At 41.7% G+C, this 24,837-nt stretch overlaps 1 protein-coding gene across 3 annotated transcripts in view; it reads right to left on the bottom strand.

Annotated features, from left to right (window-relative positions):
* The window catches only part of kcnq1.2 (potassium voltage-gated channel, KQT-like subfamily, member 1.2), a 158,051-nt gene that overhangs the window by 33,056 nt on the left and 100,158 nt on the right, over positions 1 to 24,837 (bottom strand). For all 3 annotated transcript variants that reach the window (XM_086209500.1, XM_086209502.1, XM_086209501.1), the window contains 2 exons: positions 24,020 to 24,060; positions 22,560 to 22,621 (listed from right to left, as the gene is read on the bottom strand). In XM_086209500.1, the coding sequence (XP_086065626.1) occupies positions 22,560 to 22,621; positions 24,020 to 24,060 (103 nt within the window). The remainder of the gene's footprint in view (positions 1 to 22,559; positions 22,622 to 24,019; positions 24,061 to 24,837) is intronic.

The following is a 24,837-nucleotide window of genomic DNA, read 5'->3' as shown; positions in this document are numbered from 1 at the left end:
ATCCGTGCAGCCACAGCAACAACATGCAAGTAGGTTCACCTTTCCTGGAAAAGATTCCAGATGGCAGACTTGAATCTGATGATGTGTGTTGCCAGCTTCTTCTGAGAACCTGGTGTTAATGGCAGGATTTTGAAATCTCTGTTTTTTCATTTTTCTTAGTCTCTGGTGCCATCAGAGCCCCACAGCAGCTGCTTCTCCTCTGCATCATCCTGCTAACCAAATGTCCAGAGTTGGCAGCTTTCCTTAACCTACCGTGCATTTTAGATCCTGTGTGGAAGGAGTGTGCCATTACTTGGCTCTTTCTGGCTCTCTGGGCTGGTTTGGTGTTTACCATGGCCGAGCAGCACTTTTTGCTTTGTATTGTGGGGTTTTGATCTGATGCATGTTAACTGCTTGTGGGCCTTAACTACAATAAATTTCAACTTAAACTTCTACAGTGATGGGAGAGCAAAGCCATCGGATGTTAGATACACATTATATACTAGAGAACAGGCATAGCCCTCTAAGACCGCGCCCCCCTGCTCCACTGGCATTAACTATAGACAGTACTGTCATGGAGAAGAGCTCAAGTCACCCAGTGATTATACAGCAGGTGGAGACCTGCAGTGGAGCTCATGCAAGAAAGGGATGAAGCCAATTAGAGGGCTATCATGCTCATAGAATCTCAGGTTACATGCAGTACATAACTAATGGTTTTTGTGTGTGTGGTGCCCAAAGTATATCAACTGGGGGCTTTCTGTTACCCCGTCACCTTATACGAGAGCAGTGTGTGCCAAAGGCAAGAGAGAGGAGTCAGGTTTTGACACTGTGTGACACTCATGCCCTCCATCCCTCTACACCAAGGCTTCCAAACACCCACTGACGGAAAGTGGGCACTGACCCAACATGCCACACAATCATACAGAAACATACACACAAGGAAAATACACAAAGACAAAGTACACACTGACACACCTGAGGGCAGAGAGAGTTATGGCCGAGACATACAGACAGAGGTTGATTTGTGAGAGTTTGCGGTGCTGTTATGGCTGACATCTGGCTGTAAGAGAATCTGTGGCTACTTAGATGCCTGGGGCCCTGGGACTGCTGACAGTCCCCCTGCAGCCCAACAGGGGGACTGTCAATGCCCAACAGAAGATAAAGTCTTCAAACTATCTAACTCTCAAAGCAGTAGTAATTATATTATAGTAATAATACATTAAATATGAGCTGATTATTTCACCTACCAGGTAGATTTTTTTAAAAATATAAATATATCAGTCTGTTTTTTTGGATAAAAATCACCGTGACAGTGTTTAAATCATGCAAAATAAACGTTGAGGACTGCTAAGTACTAAAAATAGTCACTAGTTGTAATTCATTTGAATTATCAAAGCATATATTTTGCAGAGCACACATACCAAGGATATGTGAGTCCCAACCCTCCATCATGCAGCAGAGGGCCAGAACTGCAGGGGATATCATTGTGTGGCTCTGTGGCATCCAGTTTCCTCCCCTTTCCATTGCCTCAGAGCAGGAGGCTGGCGCAACCAGATCTGTCAGCTGAGTCCATCAGATAGCTGCCATGGCTATGTCTAACCCTGTCTACCTGTCAAAGCTGTGTGGCTGTCATCCAGCCAGTCAGGCCTCCATTGCTCAGCCACCGCCTCTGCCTTATCAGGATAATGAGCTGCATTTAGGTCCATTATGAGGTGACCCCGAGGACTTTCTCTGCTGCTAAGCAGGGGCCTTGCGCCAGTGATGGACAGGCCAGCAGGAATGTGATACAGGGCAGGGTTGTGCAGCGGGAGCACAACTGCAGGGGCTCGACAAGAAGAAAAGACATGCATTTCCCAGCTGTACCTCATGTAGGAGAGGACTCAAATGTCCTGCCTCAAGTTTTCATGCACAAAGTTCCTCTGTAGCATTAGAGAAATGCATGCCTGGCCAAAGAAATTTGATTCAAATGAGACTCTACTTAAAAAAAGGTTAAAACTGCACAGACTTGAGCATTTCATATGATTGAAAATATCTTTCGGTTGTTCATCAGACAAAACAGAAACCAGAACATGACGCCTGGGTGATCACTGACTCTGAGAAATGTTACTGAAAAAGATTTAATCGGGCACTGAATGATCAGATCGCTGATGTTAAAAAGAATGTTACTTGGAGCCCTAAAAGCTCATTATACACATTGTACAGATTCTATTTTATGTGAAACATAACTGAGAAACTCTGGCTAAGATAACCACTTACACCCAAAACCTTGCAGGCAGGCTGACACATTGTACAGTTATCATGCATACAGACACACACGAAACAAATACTCATTCATGCAGATAAATATATAGAGGGCAAACCACACAAACATATAATTTCACTTCCTTTTTCCTTCTTTCATTATCTCCAACTCTCCTTCCTTCTTTCTCTCTCAATCAGTCAAAAGAATTATAATCATCATCTATTGATTGTGAGCTCCTAACAACGTTCTCTTTGTTTTTGCACCCACAAAATTGCTTTGGGGACAAACCACAGTAAAGACAAAAACACACTAGAGAGAGTGGGAAAAGATCCAAAGCTTTGCCTGAAGTGATGCACACTCATTACCATCATCACAGGGCATAATTTAGCGCAAGGGCATAAAAATAATGCTGCAATCAATCATAACAAAGACCAGGGTGAGGTCAGGAGCAGAGTGGCGGGAAGACGAGTCAGCAGAGTGAAGTCCATGGGAACTGTGAGTCAAGAGGTTCTGTCACCAAGGCTGATGAGAAGTTGGAACCACCGGCCAAACACGCAAATATAAACAGGCGCGCGCTGCGCGCGCACACACACACACACACACACACACACACACACACACACACAAACACACACAAACTGGGTTGCAATGACTTAATTAATAAAACAATAAAACTAATTTTCACTCAAGTACGCAAGCGCAAGCACACACAAACACACGCACACGTTTACAGCGGCCTAAAAAAAAAAAAAAAAAAATACCACAAGCTGTATTTTCCATGTTCAGGTCTGTTAAGCTTGTTGTTAGTCATCCAGAGGTTTCTCTGCAAACTTCTTCAACTTTATTGACATTGCTGTTTACCGTTCAACAAACAAAGATGGTGAAAGTTCATTATAAATTAGCCTAAAGCTGTAGCGGGTCTGTGGTAACCTCATGACTAATTCAATTCAGCAGTGATTTCTCAAGATGTGGACCACTGTGCCAGAACGGATCTGCAGCAATCCTGTACCGAGATTAATGATTTATAGGCCATCAGATGGTTAATGGCTTGCAGTGTTTGTCAGCGCAACCTCATCGGCTATGATTGCAGCACGCTTAGCTGATTTCTGTGCACAAGTCTGACAAAATACTCATAGGTCTGTTGTTTCTTCGTGGTCTTGATGACTTACAGCAGAGTTGATCTTTTTACGAGTGTAAACGAGCGTTGCAGTGCAATACTATTAATAAAATAACCCTTACCCTGCCTCTATGTCAAACAGATTTATAGTTATGAGCAGTTGTTCCCTTTATGGCCTTTTAAATTAGATTGAATACAAAAGGGCATATGGTTCTGAGAAGCAAAGAAAACAAACAGTAGTTTGGATTGATTGCTGCTTGTTTGTTGGTCAAGAGCCTGACAACTTGAAGAGTGCAGTGCACGGTGTGTTTTCTTGGCTTTGTCTGCTGGAAAGAGTAATTGTACCAGTCTTAAGCGTCCTGCTTTTTACGAGCTGCATTAGTGTTTTCCATCAAGCTGCAATTACAGGCTATTCATACACAGGGCAAGCCCTCCAGAGAGTGCAGTGAATAGAAGCAACTAGCTAGCACTGCTTGGTACTTTCTGGGAATGTCTAGCAGACACAAACTATCTATTGATATGCAAAACATATAGGCGCTGGTATGCAAACATACATGAGGTGCGTGGCAGAAACACAACAGATCCTATGCAAATATGGACTTGTGGATCAGCGTATGTCAGGCTGAAAGCAAGAATGTGTTTGGAATAAGGTAGGATTTTTCAAACACAATATCTTTAGGTGATACTCAAAAAATGAAAAAAGCTCTTGATAAGAGTAGATAACACAAGTTATAAAAGACTGAAAGACCACGTAGGTCTAAAAGGGGAACCTGCATTCTATCTAATATTCGGAAAAGAAGTCACTATTTTCAAGGCAAGGAAACCGGTGTATTTAGGGTGTGGCTATCTTTTGATTAGCAAATCACCACCATCATCCCTCCTTCCTCTCCAGTTCCACCATGTCTTCCACATTATGGTTACCTCTCTTTGCAAAAAGCGAAGATGGCAACTGCTGAAATGCCGAACATGAGGCTGGAAAACAGATGCCCAGGATCCAGTGGATGATGTCAAGAAACATTTGTCTCGGATTTTTTCAATTGCCGCTCAGTTTTCCCTCATTCTTCATGTTCTGTATCATAACTTCTCTTTTTCAAAACCCACTTTTAGCACTGAGAAGGTTTCACCTATAACCAGAAACGCCACTGATTTACAGAAGTATATACAGATTTTAATCAGCAGCCTCTGCCATGTGCTTAAAAACAATCATCTGGTGGTATATAATGCTACCATCTATTGGAAAAGCATCCCATCTTGTACATTCCAGCTCCCCAGACTCCCCCCTCAAACAACCACAGCGGGAATGGGAATTTAGGCCATTCCTGCGAGGCCTAAATGAGCTTTCCATCCTGGGGAAAAGAGCTGATTGCTGTGCAAGAAGGCCCTGACACAAATAATGTTATGTGCTGAGAGATTTAAAGGGATGTCTAATTGGTACCTGTGTTATAAAGAAAAATGTTTAGGATTACATGCCGTCATTTTGTTGTACTGTGCCATGGTCTTTTCATTTCCATTACTCCACAGTTTTTTTGGGTAACTGGTTAAGAAAAACACATCCCGTCATCCTGTTTTAAATGCATGTGTTTGTATTTTAATGGTTTCATCGATATCAGTCAGTATCATTTTAGATATTTGCTCATTGGCTGAAAGGATGGTGGTTATCCTTAAAATTCCCTTATACCCTCAATTATCTCTTCAACCCTTTCTCAATAATTCCTAATGCACTCAGCAAGGCCATTTTATATCTCTTTCTTTGAGCAGGGTTTTTAAACAATCATCCTACGCCCTGTTTTGTTAAGGCTGCTGCTGAGTGCTTTACGGACTAAGATAACAACTGGTTAGGATACCTGGCACCAGTCAATGGATAACAATTGTTAAAACACAATGAAGGCCTGGCTGCGTCACTCACACAGCCTTTAAGACATACAACCAATAGTAAAAGATATCAACATTGAGTCTATTTATGCACTTAATGTTATGAAGGTGTGACTGTTGTTTTATGTATCCCTTTATTATACTTTTCTTTTTCAAATGCCACATTTCATTAGGTCGAAAATTACAACAAAAAAATTCATTTCTTCCAAATGTATTAGTATTTAAGTGCATTGCTTAATATGTTAAGTAAAAGTTTTAACCTTTAATATGACAATAAAAGCTGCTTAAGACAGCAGGAGAGTAAGAGTTTGTATAGCTGGTAAATATGTAACCCGCTAAACTGAGGCTGTACAGGCAAGTGACAACCTGCTCTGCTGCTTGTGTCCATCTCCACTTGAGGGCCATTATGCACCAACCGCCCCCCCCCCCCAAAAAAAAACCCTCCAAAGCCAAATAGCAACACAGGCCACATGATCCCAACTTTACATCCTGTGTAAATTTGTGATCATGTGAACACAGAACAGACTGGAGCAAACAATCAGCTGACCGCTGGTAGTCGTAGCGTCCTCTGCAGATGCATAATCTGAAATTACTCATTATCCCCTTTGCAGTGGCCTTGTTAGCCTGTGATGTCATAGTCACACTCAAAATAAAAACAACAGAATGAGGGGAAAAGTAAGAAAATAACACCTGTATTGGACAACATCTTACCTGTACACCACTTTATATTGGAGCCCACTGCATTACCAGCCCTGCTGCACTTACATAAATGAACAAGCGAGCTGTGATATTCCTTGATTTCAGATACCAATGATGTTATCAGTCAGTTAAAAAAAAAACAAATATTCAAAAGTATGTGAGTCATATGTCAATAAACACTAAAAAGGACTGACCAGTGCTGGACACTCGGCTCTGGCCTTAATGAGATCGCTGACTCACAAAACCAGGGACCGCAGTAACCAAAGACCTGAGGAGCAAGCTATTCCTGCTACTCTAGGCGTGGGACATCACATAGGGAAAGGATGGGAAAATCTTACCATAGGACTGTGAAGGCATGGGAAAATGTTAATATGCTATTCACACCCAATGTCATGGCTCCACCGATAGTGTAAAGAGGTCTGTCATTAAAGATTTAGGAGGAGATTCATTCTGAAGATTCTTTCCAAACTTGCAGGATGCTCCCCATCAGGGGTTGACCCTTTGGAGGCGTTTGGAATTTTCAGATAAGGAAGGGGAAAAGGCAAATCCAGTCATGTAAAATGTTTTCTTTAATTATTTAGGAGTTGTTTTATCTAAAAACTCCGATCTGCCACTTGCTGTTCTCTATTTACGAGGTTTCCTTCCCACATGTTGACGTGACGTGTTTGTGTGTGAGTCTGAACTGGATATGTGTGTGCATGTTTGTCAGCTTTTCGCCTCGAAGCCTGTCACACCAGATCTTGTGATACTGCAACCACACATGCGTGATTGCACGCTTAATACAGTCATGACTCAGCCACCTTTTGACAGAGATTTAGCAGATCTGCTTGAAGTGAGCTGCATGTGGTTTCACTTTAAGACTCCTAACATGGCGTGCATCAAACATAATAGTGTGAACTGGATGAGTGGATTTATGTGAAGGTGTGCGTTGTAAATCTGCATGTGCAGAGCCGGTGGTGAGTGTTTGTGTATGTGTGTACATGTATATGTGTCCTCCAGCAGAGGTGACCACTAATGAGCAACTATAACAGAGTGACCCTGTGGTCTGGAAAGAGAGCCAGTGTGCTGTGGCTGAAAACACGCACATGCACATATGAGTATAACTATTCACTTATAGGTCAGTTTGTTTGTGTGTGTGTGTGTGTGTGTGTGTGTGTGTGTGTGTGTGTGTGTGTGCGTGCGTGCGTGCGTGCGTGTGTGCGTCTTTGTGTATGCTTCTGTGTGTTAGTGTGTATCATGATGACCACCACCCCCTCATTACCTCCATCATGACTGGAAACAATCAGCCACTCTGCCCCAGTTGTAGCCCCGAGTCAGGCGTTGCAGACCTGCAGACCTAGCATTAGAGAAGCCTCAATCACCACAGCCTGACTAGCCTCAGATTGGATCCAGCTTTCTAACCCCCCCATTTCTGTTCTGTACATGAAAGATGCCAAGACATAAAATGCATTGATTGCCATACTCTGTCAACATGTGACTTGTATGTGTAGGTTTGCAATAAATCTAGTTAGAAAAAGTAACCACAATTAATTAATAGCTGCTATGATTTGTGAGTGTTACTGGGGCATTAAGGCATAAAGTGTGCCGTATTTCTCAAACTAAGACGGCCTCTAAAATTTGGGAGTGTACCCATATTCTGATCTTTATGGTAACACAGGCCAGATAGTTGCAAGCTTTACAAAAAAACAAGAACTTTTGGCCAAAATAAGAGAACTGCTCATTCACTTCAAACTTTGCGCTGTACTTCCTTAGATCCAAAGCAATAAAGTTTGATGTCACGCACACATACAGATTCCTTTCTTTATAAGAGACGCTTGATTTGTTCCAGATAATGATTTTATAAGTTGAATAAAATGACGTCCAGATAAACCTTATTCATTTAGCCTCTTATATCAAATGTATTGAAGTCACCTTACAAGCAAATCTGTTGCAAGCAAAATGAATGCAGAAATCTTAAAAATTATCTGTAGAAAAAATATGAGCAAAAACAGCAAGAATGCTAAGTTGCAAGCTTAAAATCACAGAGGAAACATAGAAACCCGGTCTGATAGGAAACTGTACAACCAATGATGGAGCTGGTGGGGCGGGTAACTCTGAATCGTTAACATTTAATCTTAGAGCTTGTAAAAATCTTCTCAATAAACCTGTATGAATGACCTAGTTCTAATGACCTTTTTTTGGTGGTATGTAGGTCACTGTTATATAATCTAAACTTGATTGTAAAGCAAATAATCAGCCACCATATCAGATTTACTTAAATTTCCTATTTTACACATGTTGAAATTGGAGCCGCGTATAAAATGTGGACACAACTTCAATTTCTCATAAAACGGGCAGAGTTGGGATTAACACACACTGCTTTGTGACATGAGCGATGTTGGCAGGTGTGAAATGGAGCGAAGCCTAGATGTGTGACACAACACACTGCAACACATTCCTGTTTAACAGCTGATGAGGAATTACATTTCAAAGACACACACACGCGCATGCTATACCTGAGCTTGTAGTATATTTGCAAATGTGCTTAAAGCCACAAAACACATGGGTACACTCACGTTGGGCCGTTCTAAAAGAGGGTAAGGTGCTCTGAGATGCGCACGCACGCAAACACACACACACCCACACACACACACACACACACACACACACACACACACACTCGCAAGAGAGCAAGGGACAGTGAGAGCTGGCCAGGCTGTTATTCTAGTGCAGGCTGGCTGAGTTGACCGTGTAATCTCAAGGGTGGAGTCCATATTGGGTTTCTAGGCAATTCACTGTTTTTGGCTTGCTTGTTTTGTGATTTAGCTAAAGAGAGAAATGGAGGGGGGGGGGGGATAGAGACAACAAGTGTGGGTTGTTTTTCTTGCTGCCCAGCATATTGTTGATGAATTGTAATGCAGTGTGTAATACAAGTGGCGGTTACCCTCAACAGTCAGAAGAAGAGAGGTTTAGCTGGAGGGAAAAAAGGAGAAGAAAGACAAAACAAAAGGAGGAATGATGAAAAGAAAGACAAAGAAAAAAAGAGAGAAGCCAAACAAAGGAGACAGCAAAAATAGAGACAAGCCTAAGGGGGTGGGGTCTCGAGAAACTTGCACAAAAACAAAGCTGTGGCGGTATGACCACGCCTGCTGCGTATTAGGCCTACAGCAGGAGTGACTTGTGCATGCTGACAAGACGGCTTGTGAAGTTGTGAGAGAGGCCATCAGTCTAAATTGAGCTGGAAGATAAAGCTACAAAGACTGCCAAGACTGACACTGTCAAATACCTCAGAAGTTCTCGTCACACAGCTTTAAAGACACAGTACGCTCAGCTTTGTTTTTTCTATTCAAATCATGACATTTCTTTTTTGTTTTTTTGCTTTTGAGTTTTTCTCTTCATCTGCACAGGTGTGTCAAATGAGTCATGAATATTTTTTTTTAAATTTTGCAATAACAGACAATTAATTTGATCCTGAACAGCTATTTTTCAAAGTCTGTTTCAATATGAGTTCTTTAGATCCATTGCTTATTTTCCTTCTGAGACTTATACCAACAGCTGTGTGTGACAAAGTGCATGTAAGAGTGTTACTAGGAGATGAATTGATGGATGATTAAGGGAGTATGGATGCAGTGCCCATATATGTTGTATAAATCTGATTAAAAGACTTGTTATGCATATATATATATTTTTGTCCATAATAGACTCTTAGGAAGTGGATGCAGCCAGCTTGGTTTGTGGGCTCCTATTCTGAAGCTAAAAATGAAGACTATTAGGATTAGCTGTTCAGAAGTAGCAGTTTACGAACTTAACAGTCCATCAATGGATTTAGTGAGTTCTTTGAAAGCTTATGAATAAAACACAAACCACAATCGAATGAGCCAACTGATTAAAACTGAAGTTGCGTGACAGCTAAGAGGAGATTGTGTACTTTGGCAGCCATCTGCCATAGCATGCTATCACACCAATCCACACCCGGCATGCTCAGGAGGAGTTAAATTAGCACAGGCACACAGACACGCACACACACACAGACACACACAGACAGACAGACACACACACACCTGCATTCCCACAGTAGTCCAAGTCAACAATCAAAGCCTCCTACTCATTATCAGAGAGGGAGGGACAGAGTGTGGGGGGAAGGAAACCCTCGGACAGACGGAGAGAAGGGAGTGATTAAAGCTCTTCTCCCTTGCGTGAGGGCAACTGGAAGAGCCTGGAGTGTAGGTGGGAGTACAGCAGGAGTGGGGGAGTGAGTGATGGAGGGAAAGAGGGGTGGGGGGTGGGGGGCAGCAATCCAGCTGAAGCAGCAGATCCCTGCAGAAGTCCAGAGCCAATGTCAAGGTGCTGAGTGAGCCAAGTAGGGGAGCCCCCCCCCCCCCCCCCCCCACACACACACACACACACTACCATGTTCACGCCTTTAGGCAGGGACCTACTGCCTACTGTTTTCAGTAACACACACACACACACGCACTTTTTTAAAACAGCCAAATGTACATATGAACTCCTCATGTACAGTATCTCCCTGGAAATCTTAAAATTGTGAAAACACGTGCATACACACACTCATGACTTCATCCCCTCCTTGTCCAGTCAAAGGAAGCTCGTCACTTCCCTATTAACGTCTCTCTGGAGCCGTGCACAAGCTTTTGTCAGCCGAATCGAACTGACAAGACAAGAACCATAGTTGCACAGACAGACAGAATGGGCTCCATTATGTCCTAATGACCAGGCCTGCTGAGATGACCTTTGACCCCCACCAGACATTGGCTGTTTGGCCAAGGGTGGACTGGTGGGAATGACCTTCTGGTGGACACTAACAATGTAATGTTCTCACAAGTTGCTGCTCTGCACACTTGGCTTGAAAATATGACATAAGCTTGAGCTTTGAATAATGCAAAGATCAAACAGCTTATTTCACTGTCGAAACATGAATTCTCTGTGTGTCTGTGTATCATCGAGTACTTTGGTGAGTTAATAAGCGTACTTGATCACATTCCCTCTACTCAGAACCTGTGAGAACATAAAACACAGCAATATATCTTATCTGTCCCTTATCATTGACTTAAGTCCAGGCCCTCCAGTCCTTCAGGACTTTACTGAAGACTCCTCCTCGTGTGAATGGAAAGACATATCTCAGTCAGCTTGCCCTGCTCTCTGCGATTGTCTCTGCCTTGAGGTTGACTGCAACCTTTTATCTGCTTTGCTTATCAGAGCAACCTCAGCTCAGAGACACCAGGCCTCCTTCTTCCTCGGCTGTGTGACATGGGGGAGACACACAGTGTTGAGATCTCTAGATTGACGTCTGTCTCTGTGTCCATCTGCTTCTCTGTCTCTATTTCAGTTTCTGTTCTGTCCTTAGAACCACTTGTTTGTTGCCTGCACTGCTAGCAATAGTTGTCTGTTGAGTCTCTAATAGATTTTGCCTCAGTCAAAGTAATGTTTTCATTAGCATTTTGTTTCTCTTTCAGCAGAAGTACACAAAACTGTCACCAAACTTGGTGGAGGGATATTGTTCAGACCAAGAAAGAACCCCATACATTTTGGGGGCAGATCAATCACAGTGCCACCAAGTTGTTGCAGAAAGTGAACCTGCTATTTTTACGTGATGTACAACTTCATAATATCCAGCAAGTGTGTCTTCTTTAACGCCACCTTGTGGGTGCAGGAAATGATATTTACATCACATTGCACACATTATTCTGCTCCTCCATGCTAAATCAGAATATTATTAGGTTATTATTATATTATAGGTTATTAGGTTCCACCATCCTCTCACTCTCACTCTCACATTTCGACATGCGCAATGGTGTGAGGACCCACTCATCACTGTTAGCAGCTTTAACTCAGGCCCAAGCAAGTTTGTCTTGGTGGATGTATGCACTTTCTGAGTGCTTTTTAATATCCATCCATCCATCCATTTTCTATACCACTTATCAGTTCAGGGTCATCGGGGGGCTGGAGCCTATTCAAGATGACACTGGGCAAGAGGCGGGGTTCAACCTGGATGGGTCGCCAGCCCTTCGCAGGGCCATCTGGAGAAATTAGGGGCTCAGGATCTTGCTCAAGGATACTTGGACATGGTCACCAAGGGAAATGAGGATCAAACCAGTGACCCTTCTGTTGCTAGACGGCCATGCTACTTTCCAGCCATGCCAACCCCCTGCTTTGTAATATATTACGGCATTTTTAAAATTGTTGAATTTGTTCTCACACCACAAGAACACTTTGCTCCTGATATTTCAGAGCCGTCTGCAACTTAAGTTCCCACACTGTCAGTTTTTGTAGCTAATAAGTGAGCATGTGTCAAAGAGAAAACTGACTCAGGCCCAACAAAGGGGCTTAACTGTCTCATTTTTAAAAATCTGTCCATTTTAGTGGGTTTTATCTATTGGACAGTGTGAGAGATTATGAGGTCTGTATCCTGTGGTCTACAAAGTTAATTGCATTCAATTTAAAGGTGTGCCAGTTTAATTGCTCTACAGGGAAACAGACAACCCAGAGGTATAGAAAAACACTCTCCATTATACTCCCATAAAAGTCTTAGTCATTTACCAAAAAAAAGGGGGGGGGGGTAAGCAGTTGAACACTGACTATAGCTTGTTAGATGACGATATTACAGAAAATACTAGATGACATGATGGTGTAGCGTTGCTAGGGCAAGTTGGGCCAAATCCGTGGTGTTCACATATGAGGATTTACAATAGGAACTCGAAACTCTACTGTTGCCTGAGGGATGTGTCTGGGCAAACACTACGATTGGGCCAATGTCTGAACCGTGAGTGGCTCAGTCAACTTTTTACAGAGTCATAAACACACCCGCATTAGTAACAGCTTGTTAAAATCCTTCCATGAATTGATGGAATAAGCTTGCTAAGACACAACACCCTGCTACAATAATAAAGGATACTCTGTTTTCTCAGTATGGTCCAATTTTTGTTTTACTTTTCTGTTTTGCCTACATTATTTCTTTGGTTTTTAATTGTTTTTTTTGTTGTCAATTTCTCTTTTTTTCTTCGCACTGCCCTTTTTGAGAATGTCAGAACTTGGCTGTTACGGGTTCGATGAGGAAATATTAGATGAGAATGATAAGCACTCAATGTGTCAGTGAGTACAGAGCATCCACAACCTGAGATGTTACCAGAGGCAGGGTTTGACATGATAAAAATCTAGAATATATCAAACTTACGTGGTGTGATATCCACATGAGTGAATACTTTGGGTATTTGGTAGATTTATATATCATACTCTACGTTATGTGTATTTTGTCAACCTTCCCAGGGACAACAGTTGTGCAAATTAGCTATTAGCTCACTGTGGTGCGATTACGTTTAATTGTGAGTGGTCGCTGTAAAAAAAACAATTCATTCATTCACTATAACAAACCTATATAAGCAGATATGTCGTGAGAACACCGATATATCATAAACCTCCTTAATTGATATGAAAAACCTGTTCGCAAAATGTCTTAACTGTTGTTGGATATTAGCACATTTATTTTGAGTTGTGAGTCTGTCCACGTTAATTCTGTTACAATATGTACTTTCTTTTTCTAGTTAAGTCTTGAGAGAAATATTTGCTTTTTAACTGTTGAAAATATAAACTATATTTACCAGAAATCCAAATACAGTATGTGTCTGTTTGTCGCTGTGGACATTTAGACTTTTCTTTAGTTTTTTTTCTCTGGAAAACCATGCTGCTGTGGCTAAGAACAACACTATGAGAGTGATGGTGTTGAACCAAAACAGTAAATTAGTGTGCCAAGAAGCTTCGCATCGATGAGTGACATGTCTGACTTTACATATATTCCTTTATTTTATTGTTATTCTTAAAATAGGTGTATGTTCTTTGACTCCTACCGCATCTATCTGCATAAAATGACACAGCAGGCGTGCACACACACACACACGCGGTATCACACGTTTCCACATTTCCCAAACATGTTCCCCAGGTACCAGCTTGGCTTAGCAGGACTGACCTTTACACTCCTTGTGTCTGGAGTAATTTACACAGCTTGGCATTATTCACAACTGGTTTACTGTTCCATGCAGTAGACTGATTTAATAGCACTCAAAAGTAGGGTGGCACCAGGGCTACTCAGCATTGTGTATTAGCAAGAGTAAAGGTCCCTATAAAACTCATAACCCTGTTTCATGAACTGTATATTGACCGCGTTATAACCTTCTTAAATAAGCTCACGCCTCCCTGCTGATAATGAACTGGACCATGCATGAGTATATTAGTGGTCAAATCCAAGGGAAAGTGGTACAGGCATTTGGCCAACGCAATAAAATATATGTGCAAAAATATATCCCAGGGCCCTGCAAAAACTGGGCAATTAAATTGGAAATGAAGCGTGGGTATTTACAGCTAACGAGAAATCCCTTGGTGGGTGCTAGCTAGATGCCGAGAGAGACTTGGAGAGAGAGAGCTGGTGAGAGACAGTGGCAGTCAGTGCAGACCTATAATTATGAACTCAGAACCAGACAGAGACAGAGGAAAGGAGAAGGGACAGGCTCTGAGAATGAGAAACCAAAAGCAAAGAGTCTGTGACAACGGGCAAAAAGCAGGGAGTGAGTGAACCAGTGAGGGAGAGACAAAAAGGCAGATGGGGGGGTGAGAGAGAGAGAGAGAGAGAGAGAGAGAGAGAGAGAGAGAGAGAGAGAGAGAGAGAGAGAGAGAGAGAGAGACTGTGAGATGGAGAGCAAGCAGCCAGACATGCAGGCAGACTGTCCGTCTCTGGTTTGTGGGAATGTGGTAAAGACACAGTAGTAGGCAGGGTCCCGGCACTGAAATTAGAGAGTGGCGCTAAGAGAAGGGAGCCAGAGCCAAAGGCCATCTGGGAGCTGCCAGGGGCTGCATCCCCAGCGCACTGCCGAAACATGATTTACTGCTCGGCTGCACTACAAACAGCCAACCGCTCCTGGTGCACTATCTCACTCACAGCAGCACACCACTCATTGCATGCTATCAAGTTCACAGCACTATGGAGATACCACATCCACAGTGGGAAGTGTCGACGTGAGAAAGACCAGTTCTACTTAGTGCAGCGGGGTCATAAAATGAGGCGTACTTTTGCTCTGGGAATAAATCTTAGCTCTGATTTTTTTTTTTTTTTTTAAGTGAGGAACATTGAAAGCAACCAAGGATTGAACTGACTTAGACATGTTGCCATAATTATCGGTAAGAAGATGCAATATCAAAAGATTTTTGATTTCACACACAAAAAAAAGCTATACATTGCAGAGTAATTTATGTTTGGAAGGGAATAAAACCTAGAAGAAAAAAACGTATTCACACTTGTCTCTTTTGGAGCTGTTGCTTTGGTTTATTTGGACATGTGACCATAGTAATTATGCAGGACAAAATAAACAGGCCAGTCGAGTGATGCCTCAACTTGCAGATTGGAACAGATTTTCCAGAAAGAACATCAGTTCAACTGAAGGGGTGAGAATGATTATTAGAGTGAGCAGAGGAGCACTACATACAGCCCATCACTAGTGCTTTCTACGATCTGAAATATGGACAGATGTTATTACTAGTATTTGTAACAGGGCAGATGTCCAGAAATGGACATGGGTTTGTACAAGAGGCCATTCTTGTTATGAATTATTGCATAAAGGGAACCAAGCAACGTCATCAATTTAACCCTGGATTAACGGCAGTTGTGTTCATCTGCGCAAAGCTTATGTTTTCTTACATAATATTCACTGGCAGTGCATTGTAGTGGTGTGCAGCGGGGCCCCGCCCTGACTGTGAGTAGGAGCAGCATCGGTGGTGTTCATTTGGATGTTTGGACAGTAGCCACATGGCTGAGCTTCCAGTTACACCACGACTGTAAGTAAGAGCTGCTACAAGGACTGTTTTGATCAATGAAAGCATCCACAAGGTGCAACAGAGCCGCTGCCGTGTCAGTGAGCTTGCACAGGCAGTCTCCCGTCTACGGATGCACAGCGAGCGGAAGGTTGCAAGAGAGATGTTAGTTGACATTAAAAATACATACACTCTAAGTATTTAGATTACACAGTTAGGCTAGCTGAAGCCTATGAGTAAGAGCTGTTTTGGTGGAATCCATTTGCGCCACATCATGTTTAACTTACATTTTCCAAAGTCCGTCCATCCATCCATTTCCTACCGCTTATCCTGTTATCCTGTCGAGAGGCTGGGTACACCCTGGATGGATTTTCCAAACATGCTGTAAAATTTTGGTGTCAAAAATATCTTTGACTAATTTTATTCAGATTCAGATAAGGACTCACCACTAGTGTCTGCATAGTCAGTAGTGAGTGACTAATGTTTAGGACACAGCAGTGATTTCTGAGGCCAATCCTTGGGTCGTACTTTGCATTTCTTTAAACCGGTGTTCTACTGTTGCCATGTTAACACAAATGAACCACGGGATGAATGCAACTGTAGCACTGTAGAGTCTGACCTGCAAATAAAGAAATGAGCAACACGTGTAATGATGGTGACATTTCATTTTATCTTAAGTTAAAAAGAACAATGTCACTCTTCAAGTTAGAAGGTATTCTATCTCTAATGGGTTCTTCCACATTTTTTGTGACAATCTGGTTGAACTGATTCCCCCCAAACAATGCTGCATATTTCTGCAGGAATCCTCTGAGCCTCCCTGTTGTTGAATTCTACAAGAAAAATACTGGAAACCCCAGAGGTGCTGTTCTGTTGAGGATCATGACCTCTATTCTCCATGGAGAACAGGGGCAGAGGTAAGAAACGTTCTCTTAGGGTGGAATCATGGTAGTTTTCACTGCTGAACAGAACAGAATTCAAAGAACCAGGATTCAGGAAAAACAAGAGGAAGTGTTAAGTTGTTCTGTGCAGCAGTTATCGCAGGACAAGTCTAGACATGCACGGAGGCTTTGTATGTGCTTGTCTGCAGCGAGGGTCAGCAAGAGTACGGCCACAGCACTGATGCTGTGTTCCAGGATTCGTGTGTGTGCGTGTGTGTGTGTGTGAGTATATGTGTTTCCTTTGCCAAGTTTCCTCTCTTTGTTTAGACCGTCCTGGTTAGTCCGCCTCCCTGTTGAGCATGTTGTGACCCAATACACACAAACAAAACAACAAACAGGGTGCTCTCAAGGTGTAAAGGTCCTGGGAATTAGAGCAAAGGACAAGCTGAAGAGAGACTGACATTAATACACAAGAAGAGTCGTCATAAAACCTTAGCAGAGGGACAGGAAAAGGAGACACTGTAGGTCACCGTGACCGTAATTACAGAAGGAAAGGGAGAGTGTTGAGGAATGTGCAAAAGTGGAGGGATGAATAGATAGCGACTCAAGTGACCCAGAGGAAGTGAAGGAGGAGGGAAGTGTGCAGGTATCTGGAATGGAAGTGTCTCTATTTTTGCTTGCTTGTCTTACAGCTCAGCAGTATGTTAAGTGTTTCAACCTTTCAGGACTGAGACCCTCTGTCCCCATCTTAAACAGTAATGGAATTAATTAAAATGACCTCCATATACAAATTAAATGATGTAGGACTGTGCTGCATGAGGAGGAAAGATAATTAATTCTAATTGCCGCATTTAAAAAAAAGCCCAAAATACCTCCTTTAATGGGGGAAAATTCACACAAGTGCTGAGTGGGGAATTTGCCAACACTAATAAAGAATCCTTTGTCATTATTGTGTCATGTATGAGTCTTATTATGTCATATGTATTTGTTTACTGTATGAGGACTAAAGATGGTAATGATCTAGCTGCTTAATCTGGTGCACCCACCTTTTAATGTCTTGCAAATAATTAATACACAAGTGCACACTGTCCTTTTCTAAATTAAATAAACTTTTGAGCTAAAGAATTTACACGCTAGTTTATGCAGTAATACTTGGCGTTAGTTAAAAATAAATACTTCCTTTAGTCTTTGATTCCTTTGCATTAATTCCAATGTGATCATAAAATCAGAGATTTTTGTAGAGAAAGCCACATCAACTACAGCCACAGAGAATCCTCCAGGCAGTAGACAGGAATGGCAGTAATATTTCCCGTTGATGCAGCCTTTACTTGTGGTTACCAGCTTGTGGCAAACAGTTAAACATTATGATGCACATGTTGCTATTGCACATTATTATCATATTGGAGGCTGGAGAGGCAGCAGACTTTTCTGTTCTCTTCTACAGCTGTTGAGTCTCATCCTGCAGTGGCTGGGGATCACACACTGCTCAGCTGAGCTTACAGGCTGCTGGGGAGATAACAGTGAGTGTGTGTGAGTGATGGCTTTTGTATATTTATGTGTACTTGGGTGTCCACTGGTAATTTTGTATATGGTCAAATGTAAATATGTATATGTGTCAATGTGTGTTTATCATGCCCTCGCATCCAGGGCACTGCACTAGGACTGGAGTGGACCAATCTAAACACACACACACACACACACACACACACACACACACACACACACACACACACACACACACACACACACACACACACACACACACACTAACCCCCCCCCAGCCATGCTTATAGAGATGAGGGGCCCTAAATGCCTTACAGATGGACTCCTAACAAACACTCTGTCTCGGTCCTCAAGTATTCCCAGTATTTGGCCTTGCTGTAATTTACAGCATACTTACCTAATTGAGATGCTATTAAGGTCAGGGCATGCATTCTTCTGCGTACGCCTAGCGCTAATACACATGAAAAAAAAAGAAAAAAGAAGCATGACATACACGGCCCTGTATATTTTCCGTAATGCAGCTGAGTGCGTTTAACCACAGAGAGAGTGTGATTTATGGTCCATGTAGTGTACTTAGAGCAACACAAATAATGATATGTCTGTGCAGTTCTGGGGGCACATTAGAGGGTTTTCATCACTTGACTCTGCTGACTGTTTTACAATTACAATACAGAGCTTTAGACCACTTTCATGAGTAAATTATGATTTATAAAATACTGAATGTGTAGTAATTGCAGAGCTGTTGCTGACATAAATGCACAAGGTAAAATAAAACCAACTTTTTAAAAGAATCATTTTTTGCTGTTTTAACTGAACATATTTATATGGAAATTATGCCTTGACTGCACTTGCCTGTGTGTGCTTTGTCTGTGTGACAGATAAGAAAGATAAACTGATAAGGTTACAAGTAGAAGTGTGTGTGTGTGTGTGTGTGTGTGTGTGTGTATGTGTTGTGAATGCATTACTGTGTGTGTAGGTGTGTCAGTGTGTCTGCTCATGCCTCCATTATCAGATGACTGTGTGTGGTGGAACCGTTTGATTTGATCATGTACGTTGTGGCTGTGACAGCATCATCTGCTTAATTGAAGCCTTTTGTTCAGTTTGTGTATCAGTGTGTGTCAATCCAAGGACCAGTGCAAATTCTAGAGTGACCAGTGGTAATTCTACAGTGGACCTGCCCCCCCCCCCCCCCCCCCCCCCCACACACACACACACTCTCTTCTGGCCCTCTGGAAGCCATGCTTTTAGAGATGAGGGGCCCTAAATGACTTACAGATGGAAAAACACGACACTGTGTCACTGCCCTCATGCTTCAAATGAAATTGATTTTATAAAAGTGAGAGAAAACGCACAAGTAAAAAAGCACCTCTTAAACTTTTAATTTATTGAAATAAAATGTAATCATGTATTTTCTTAGAATATTTCAAAAAAATATTAATGATAAACATATGACTAAATAACTAATCATTTAAAGCTAACTAACATTAAAAAATGATCCCTTGCACATTTTCCCCATCTAATTTCACTCGTTACAATGTTAAAGGCTATTTTCGACTGATGGTATTTTATATTTAATCAGACCAGACTGATAAAACACAAAGACTTGAAAACTATTACAAGTTTACAGTGTGTTAAGGAATATAAGAAGGATTTAAAAATAAAGGCGACTGATGCATGAGAAAGCATTTGATGGACTAGGATTATTAAGACCCTCATAACTGTGAGATATTGTTGATTACCAATTAAAATGTGATTATTCCACGATTTTGTAAGTTTAAAGGGGAAAAAATGAAAAACTTTGTAAAGTTTTTCCAGTTTTAAGTTGCTGAATCAATTTGGACCTGAAAAAGCTATGAATGAATACATAAATAGACACATGAATAAATAAAAATCTAGGCTATATGGAATAATCTTGTTCATTTTTCTGCCTCTCCTGCCACCATTAAGAAAATATCTGTAATGAAAATCTGCCACAAGCGGTGGTCTGTCTTCATCCTTCTGAAAGGCCACGCTGAAGCCCAGAGACACTGGCCACTGTTTGAGCTTGTCGTTTGGGTATTTTTCATCGAGTGTGTCTGACAGAAAGATAACACACTGTCACAGAGTCCCATCCATCTTCGTTTCCAAGTCACTCCCAGAGAATTCAATCTTGAGAGTGTGGGGTGAGACACATTGGTGATTAATCAACTCTATGCTCAAGTGTGTGTGAATGTATGTGTGTGTAGACCTATATGTGTCTTTGTCTGTGTGTGATAAATCACTGTCTGTCCCCTGTACAGGACACACAATGGCCGAGCCCCCTTCAGCCTACTAAAGATAGATTCATCTCCAAGTGATGCGTGCTGACACTAGTTAGACAAGAAAATGATTCTATCTTACTCAGCTGCAGCAAAAAGCACAGCCAGAGTGGTGGACGTCTGGTGTTTAACAGGGGAAAAGAGAGTAGAAAGTGGGAATTTGTCAAGAAAAATGTAGCTGGAGGCAGACCAAGAGGGAGTATTGTGAAAGGCATGGGAACACACTCTTGTGCACACACAAAAAAACCCACACACACAAACATTAGTGTATAGGGTTGATGAATAATTCCTCGAGGCTGTTGGGAAAGATCCTATTCAGAAGTGATTCAACTGTGACACCAGGGTTTTGCTTCGTGTGTGATTAGGTTTACTATTATGAGCAACATGCGAGAGGTGACGCAACCCAGAAATTACACAACGTTATGAAAAACATGCAGTGAAGCGAGACAAACGAAAGTGACAACGCTGGAAATTCTGTTGCAAACAACTTGCAATAATCAGTGAACCCATGGGCACCCTAATCATCTGAAGCACGAACAAATAGGATTCATTGTGTAGTTGATCCCATTGTGCTGTAAACTACAAAGACTGTGGCCTAATCGTATTGAGCTTGAATGTTAGGTTACAGCTACAAGGTTCTTTCTTTCCATGTTGAAACTTCAAGATTAAATAAACTGATTAGTTGTCAAAATCAGGCTTTAAAAAGTCAAAAAATGATATTTGGTTATATCACAACAAAGGTTAGTAACACAGTGATATCAATATAGTGTAGCTATCAGGTGGAAGACAAGGGAACATGCCAAATAACGGGGGTGGGGGTCAACTGGTTCATCCACCTGCTGCCTGAGGGGAAAAGGAAGCCCCCTTTTTCCATCTAACAGGTGTGCCGGCCTGTCAGAACCATCAAAACAAGAGGTTCACAGGAGACAGGGGAATGGTGCGTGTGGAGAGGCGAGGAAAACAGTAATTATGAAGAATGGGCTGCTCGGGGTATAACAAATTTCTGCTGCTGTTCTTAAGTTTCACTCTGAGAGGACGATTGTTGCAGCAAGGCATGCAAATGTAGCTCTGGTTAGGGGAAAAGGTGATTGATTCCACATTGTTTAAGAGGGAAAGCAGCAGGGTTTTGCTGATTTGTTAGCCAATTATCCACCTCTCGGTTTCATTTTGACGTATGTCAAGGCAGATTGGAGAAAGAAGGAAGGAAAAAGAAGGAAGGGGGGAGTCATAGGTAAGGGAAGATATTCTGAACGCAGGAGATTGCGATCACACCATGTAGCCCGAAGCAAATGAACCATAACTCAATCACTGAGGGAGACCTGAAGGCTCAGAGCATACACTGGTTCAAGATCATTACTCCTCTCTTGGTAACAAAGGGCTCTGAGAGCAGTCACGGCCTGCAAACAGGGAAGAACCTGGTGCTGATGTGCACACGGAGATGGGAAGGTGAATGTGGGGGAAATCCTGAGCTGGAGGTAGAAAAGAAGTCACTACATGAACCATTGTTCTACTGTCTAAGAGTTGTATTCCATATTGTGGGATGTGCTTATATTCGAGCTAATCTCATTGACACTGTAGCGCAAAAAAAAATCATTTTCCAACTCAAAAGAACATAACTTTACTATCAAGTGATGCCACCTGTCAGACAAACAGACAATGGATGTTGCCAAAACCAGCAAACACATGTCGTACTCTATGATTAGCGCACGGAAATACATACACTCCACATACGCAAATGGGTTTAACTGGCACAGTGATTGAAATGCAGGAAAAGGCATCAGGACAGGCATCATGCTGGCATTAGATCGTAGCCGCTCCTGTATGACAGCAGACACTAACCTTCCATTACCATAATTATATCTTATGGAAATATTAGTGTCAAAGAATTAGTCACGATCCACCTAAACGTAAATCATCAAACATTTCCCCAAACCCAAGCAGAAATTTAAAAGGCGAAACCAAAAGGAATAAATCTCAACAGTACTGTCTAAACCCAAGATCCCCATCTAGTGCGTGTATTCATCACATAACCGAGGCACAAGCAGGCAGGGTAACATGCAAACACACACACCGGCACACAGTAATGCATTCAGTCCTCACTCTTCTGCTGTAATCTAATCACTTCATCTCTCTCTTACCCGTACAGACGAAACGCTGAATGCCAGAAGTGTGCCTACCTTATCCTCTAGCCTGATCAGTCGCGCCCCAATAGTTGGGTATTCTTTATCTTCCCCTTTTCCTGGAAAATGAAAGAGGGAACAAAGAATTATATATCTGCACGTGTACACACACACACACACACACACACACACACACACACACACACACACACACACAAACAGGTACAAACATTCAATCACAAACATACACTCACTAATATAAATGCGTTTGCCTTGACAACGTGAGTTTACAACCTTATTTCTTGGTGGTAATGACAAGGACACAAAACAGATGCAGTAAAGTTAGCTTGGTCACACTCAAATCAATTCAAGTACAGTCACGGACACGTTACAACATAACGTTCCTATTTAAGAGGCCTGACGGCTCATGATTTTTACCGTCTAATCATTGATTTGCTGATACTTTTCTGAGGAGGGGGTTTTATATTCCTACTGTACTTGGGATGTAAAGTTGTGTAAATTTGTCCGATTTACCCTCCTCTGTATCTTTAACTCTGCATTTGTAACACATGAATTCCTGAGTATTTCTTCTTAGGAGTGAATTGATGTTGGGTTTTTTGCTTCAAAGAAGCACATGATTCCAATTATATGTATCGCCGTTTATTCCAACTGATTGAGAGTATGTGTGTATGATTCGTGAGTGATACAAAGTTGTTTTCCTGATTGAGTTGTTTGCCAGACAGGACCGGTGTTTGACCATGTTTGCGGCCAGGGGCAGCCTAGAGATGTTTACAAAGCACCTGGGAACCAGACTGAAGGAAGGAGAGGAAAGGAAGGAAGGAAGCCAACTAACAGTGGAGATGGCTATGGCGGTGCAAACTAAGGTCAACAGGTTGGTTTTCTTTAAAAAAGCCTGACATGTCCAAACATAGTACTTCCTTGTCCATATATATATATATATATACACATATATGTAGATATACATAAATTTACATGTACAAACATATATACATATATATATATGTATGTATGTATGTATATATGTATACACACACACACAAATATATATGAAATTGATGTGAGGTGATAGTGACCTTGACCTTTGACCATCAAACTCTTTTCATTTTTGAGGCCCAGTCCTGACATATCTCAAAAAATTAGCGGGACAGATGGTCATCCCAAGAACATCATGCCTATGGCTCTCAGTCGAGCTTTACTGTGGATGAACGATCAGTGATATCTTTTGGCATTGATCAAAATAATTAAACTTTAAAAATGTCAAGACTGCTCACACATTTCCACATGCACACAGCAGGAAGCAGCGAGCAGGCTACACACGGGCAAATGTGGAGACATGCATGTTAACAACCCCAAAGAGAGCCATACAGTAACTGGAAATATATCAAGGTCCTCTAATCTGGAGTAGTTTATGTGTGTGTGATTTATAAAGTCAGAGATTATGGGAGGAATCATGGCTGTCCAGCAGATCTAGATGCTTGTGTTTGCTGTGTATTTACCAGGGAGAAACATTCCTGGCTTCCCCAATGTGCCATCCAGCCTGTGGGGAAGAAACAGAAGAAATTAGTCTGAGCAGGGAAAAAAAAAATCACTGGCTGGATGTAGCTCATACTCACGATAGTCTTTGTATAAATAAATATATATCCCATGGGGGCAATTGTTTTAATTTTATTCTGACCCATTGGGTGCAAAGTGTGTCCACTCTTGTGGAGTGGTGCACAAGTCAGATATACAATAACAAGAGTGCATTTATATCAGGATAATGCAGGTTAATGCTTGGTTTTATATATGGACAGTGCAAAATAAGCATTAGTTTAGGCATTACTAACCATTAATTTATTCTCTTGTGACCCTTTTTTACAAAGTGGGGAACATCTTCAGCCCATACGCCCCATTTTTCCATCCGTGTTGTAACCTGTGATGTTAACTTGAACATTACTGGTAAAATATTACAAGACAGATGACATAACTGTTCACTCATGGTTAACTAAGCATGAACTAACTTTTATAATGTATTATTTTAAAGAGTTGCCTGTTTTTTTTTATTCATTTTTAATTACTATCAAACCAGGTATCAGTCTTTGGTCACATTACTAGTAAAAATCAGTGCTGGAAAGCGAATTGTAATTAAAAAAAAGATGATTGGCACCATGTCGTCTTTATAGTTTCTCGTCACTGTAGTTAGTTATAGCCCTGTCTTGACTAACCGATCCGGTTTGTCCTGGCAGTTCTACAATGTCACAGTATATTACTTGACTTGAGCCAAATGACTTCAGAAGTCAGAGGTGCAGGTGATGCACTTACATACGTTTGACAG

Source organism: Aulostomus chinensis, chromosome 7 (assembly GCF_037954235.1).
Source record: "Aulostomus chinensis isolate RoL2024-O1b breed Wild chromosome 7, RoL_Achi_v1.0, whole genome shotgun sequence".
Lineage (NCBI taxonomy): Eukaryota > Metazoa > Chordata > Actinopteri > Syngnathiformes > Aulostomidae > Aulostomus > Aulostomus chinensis.
The sequence above is the reverse complement of the archived record's forward strand: the minus strand, read 5'-3'. Positions and strand labels throughout refer to the sequence as shown.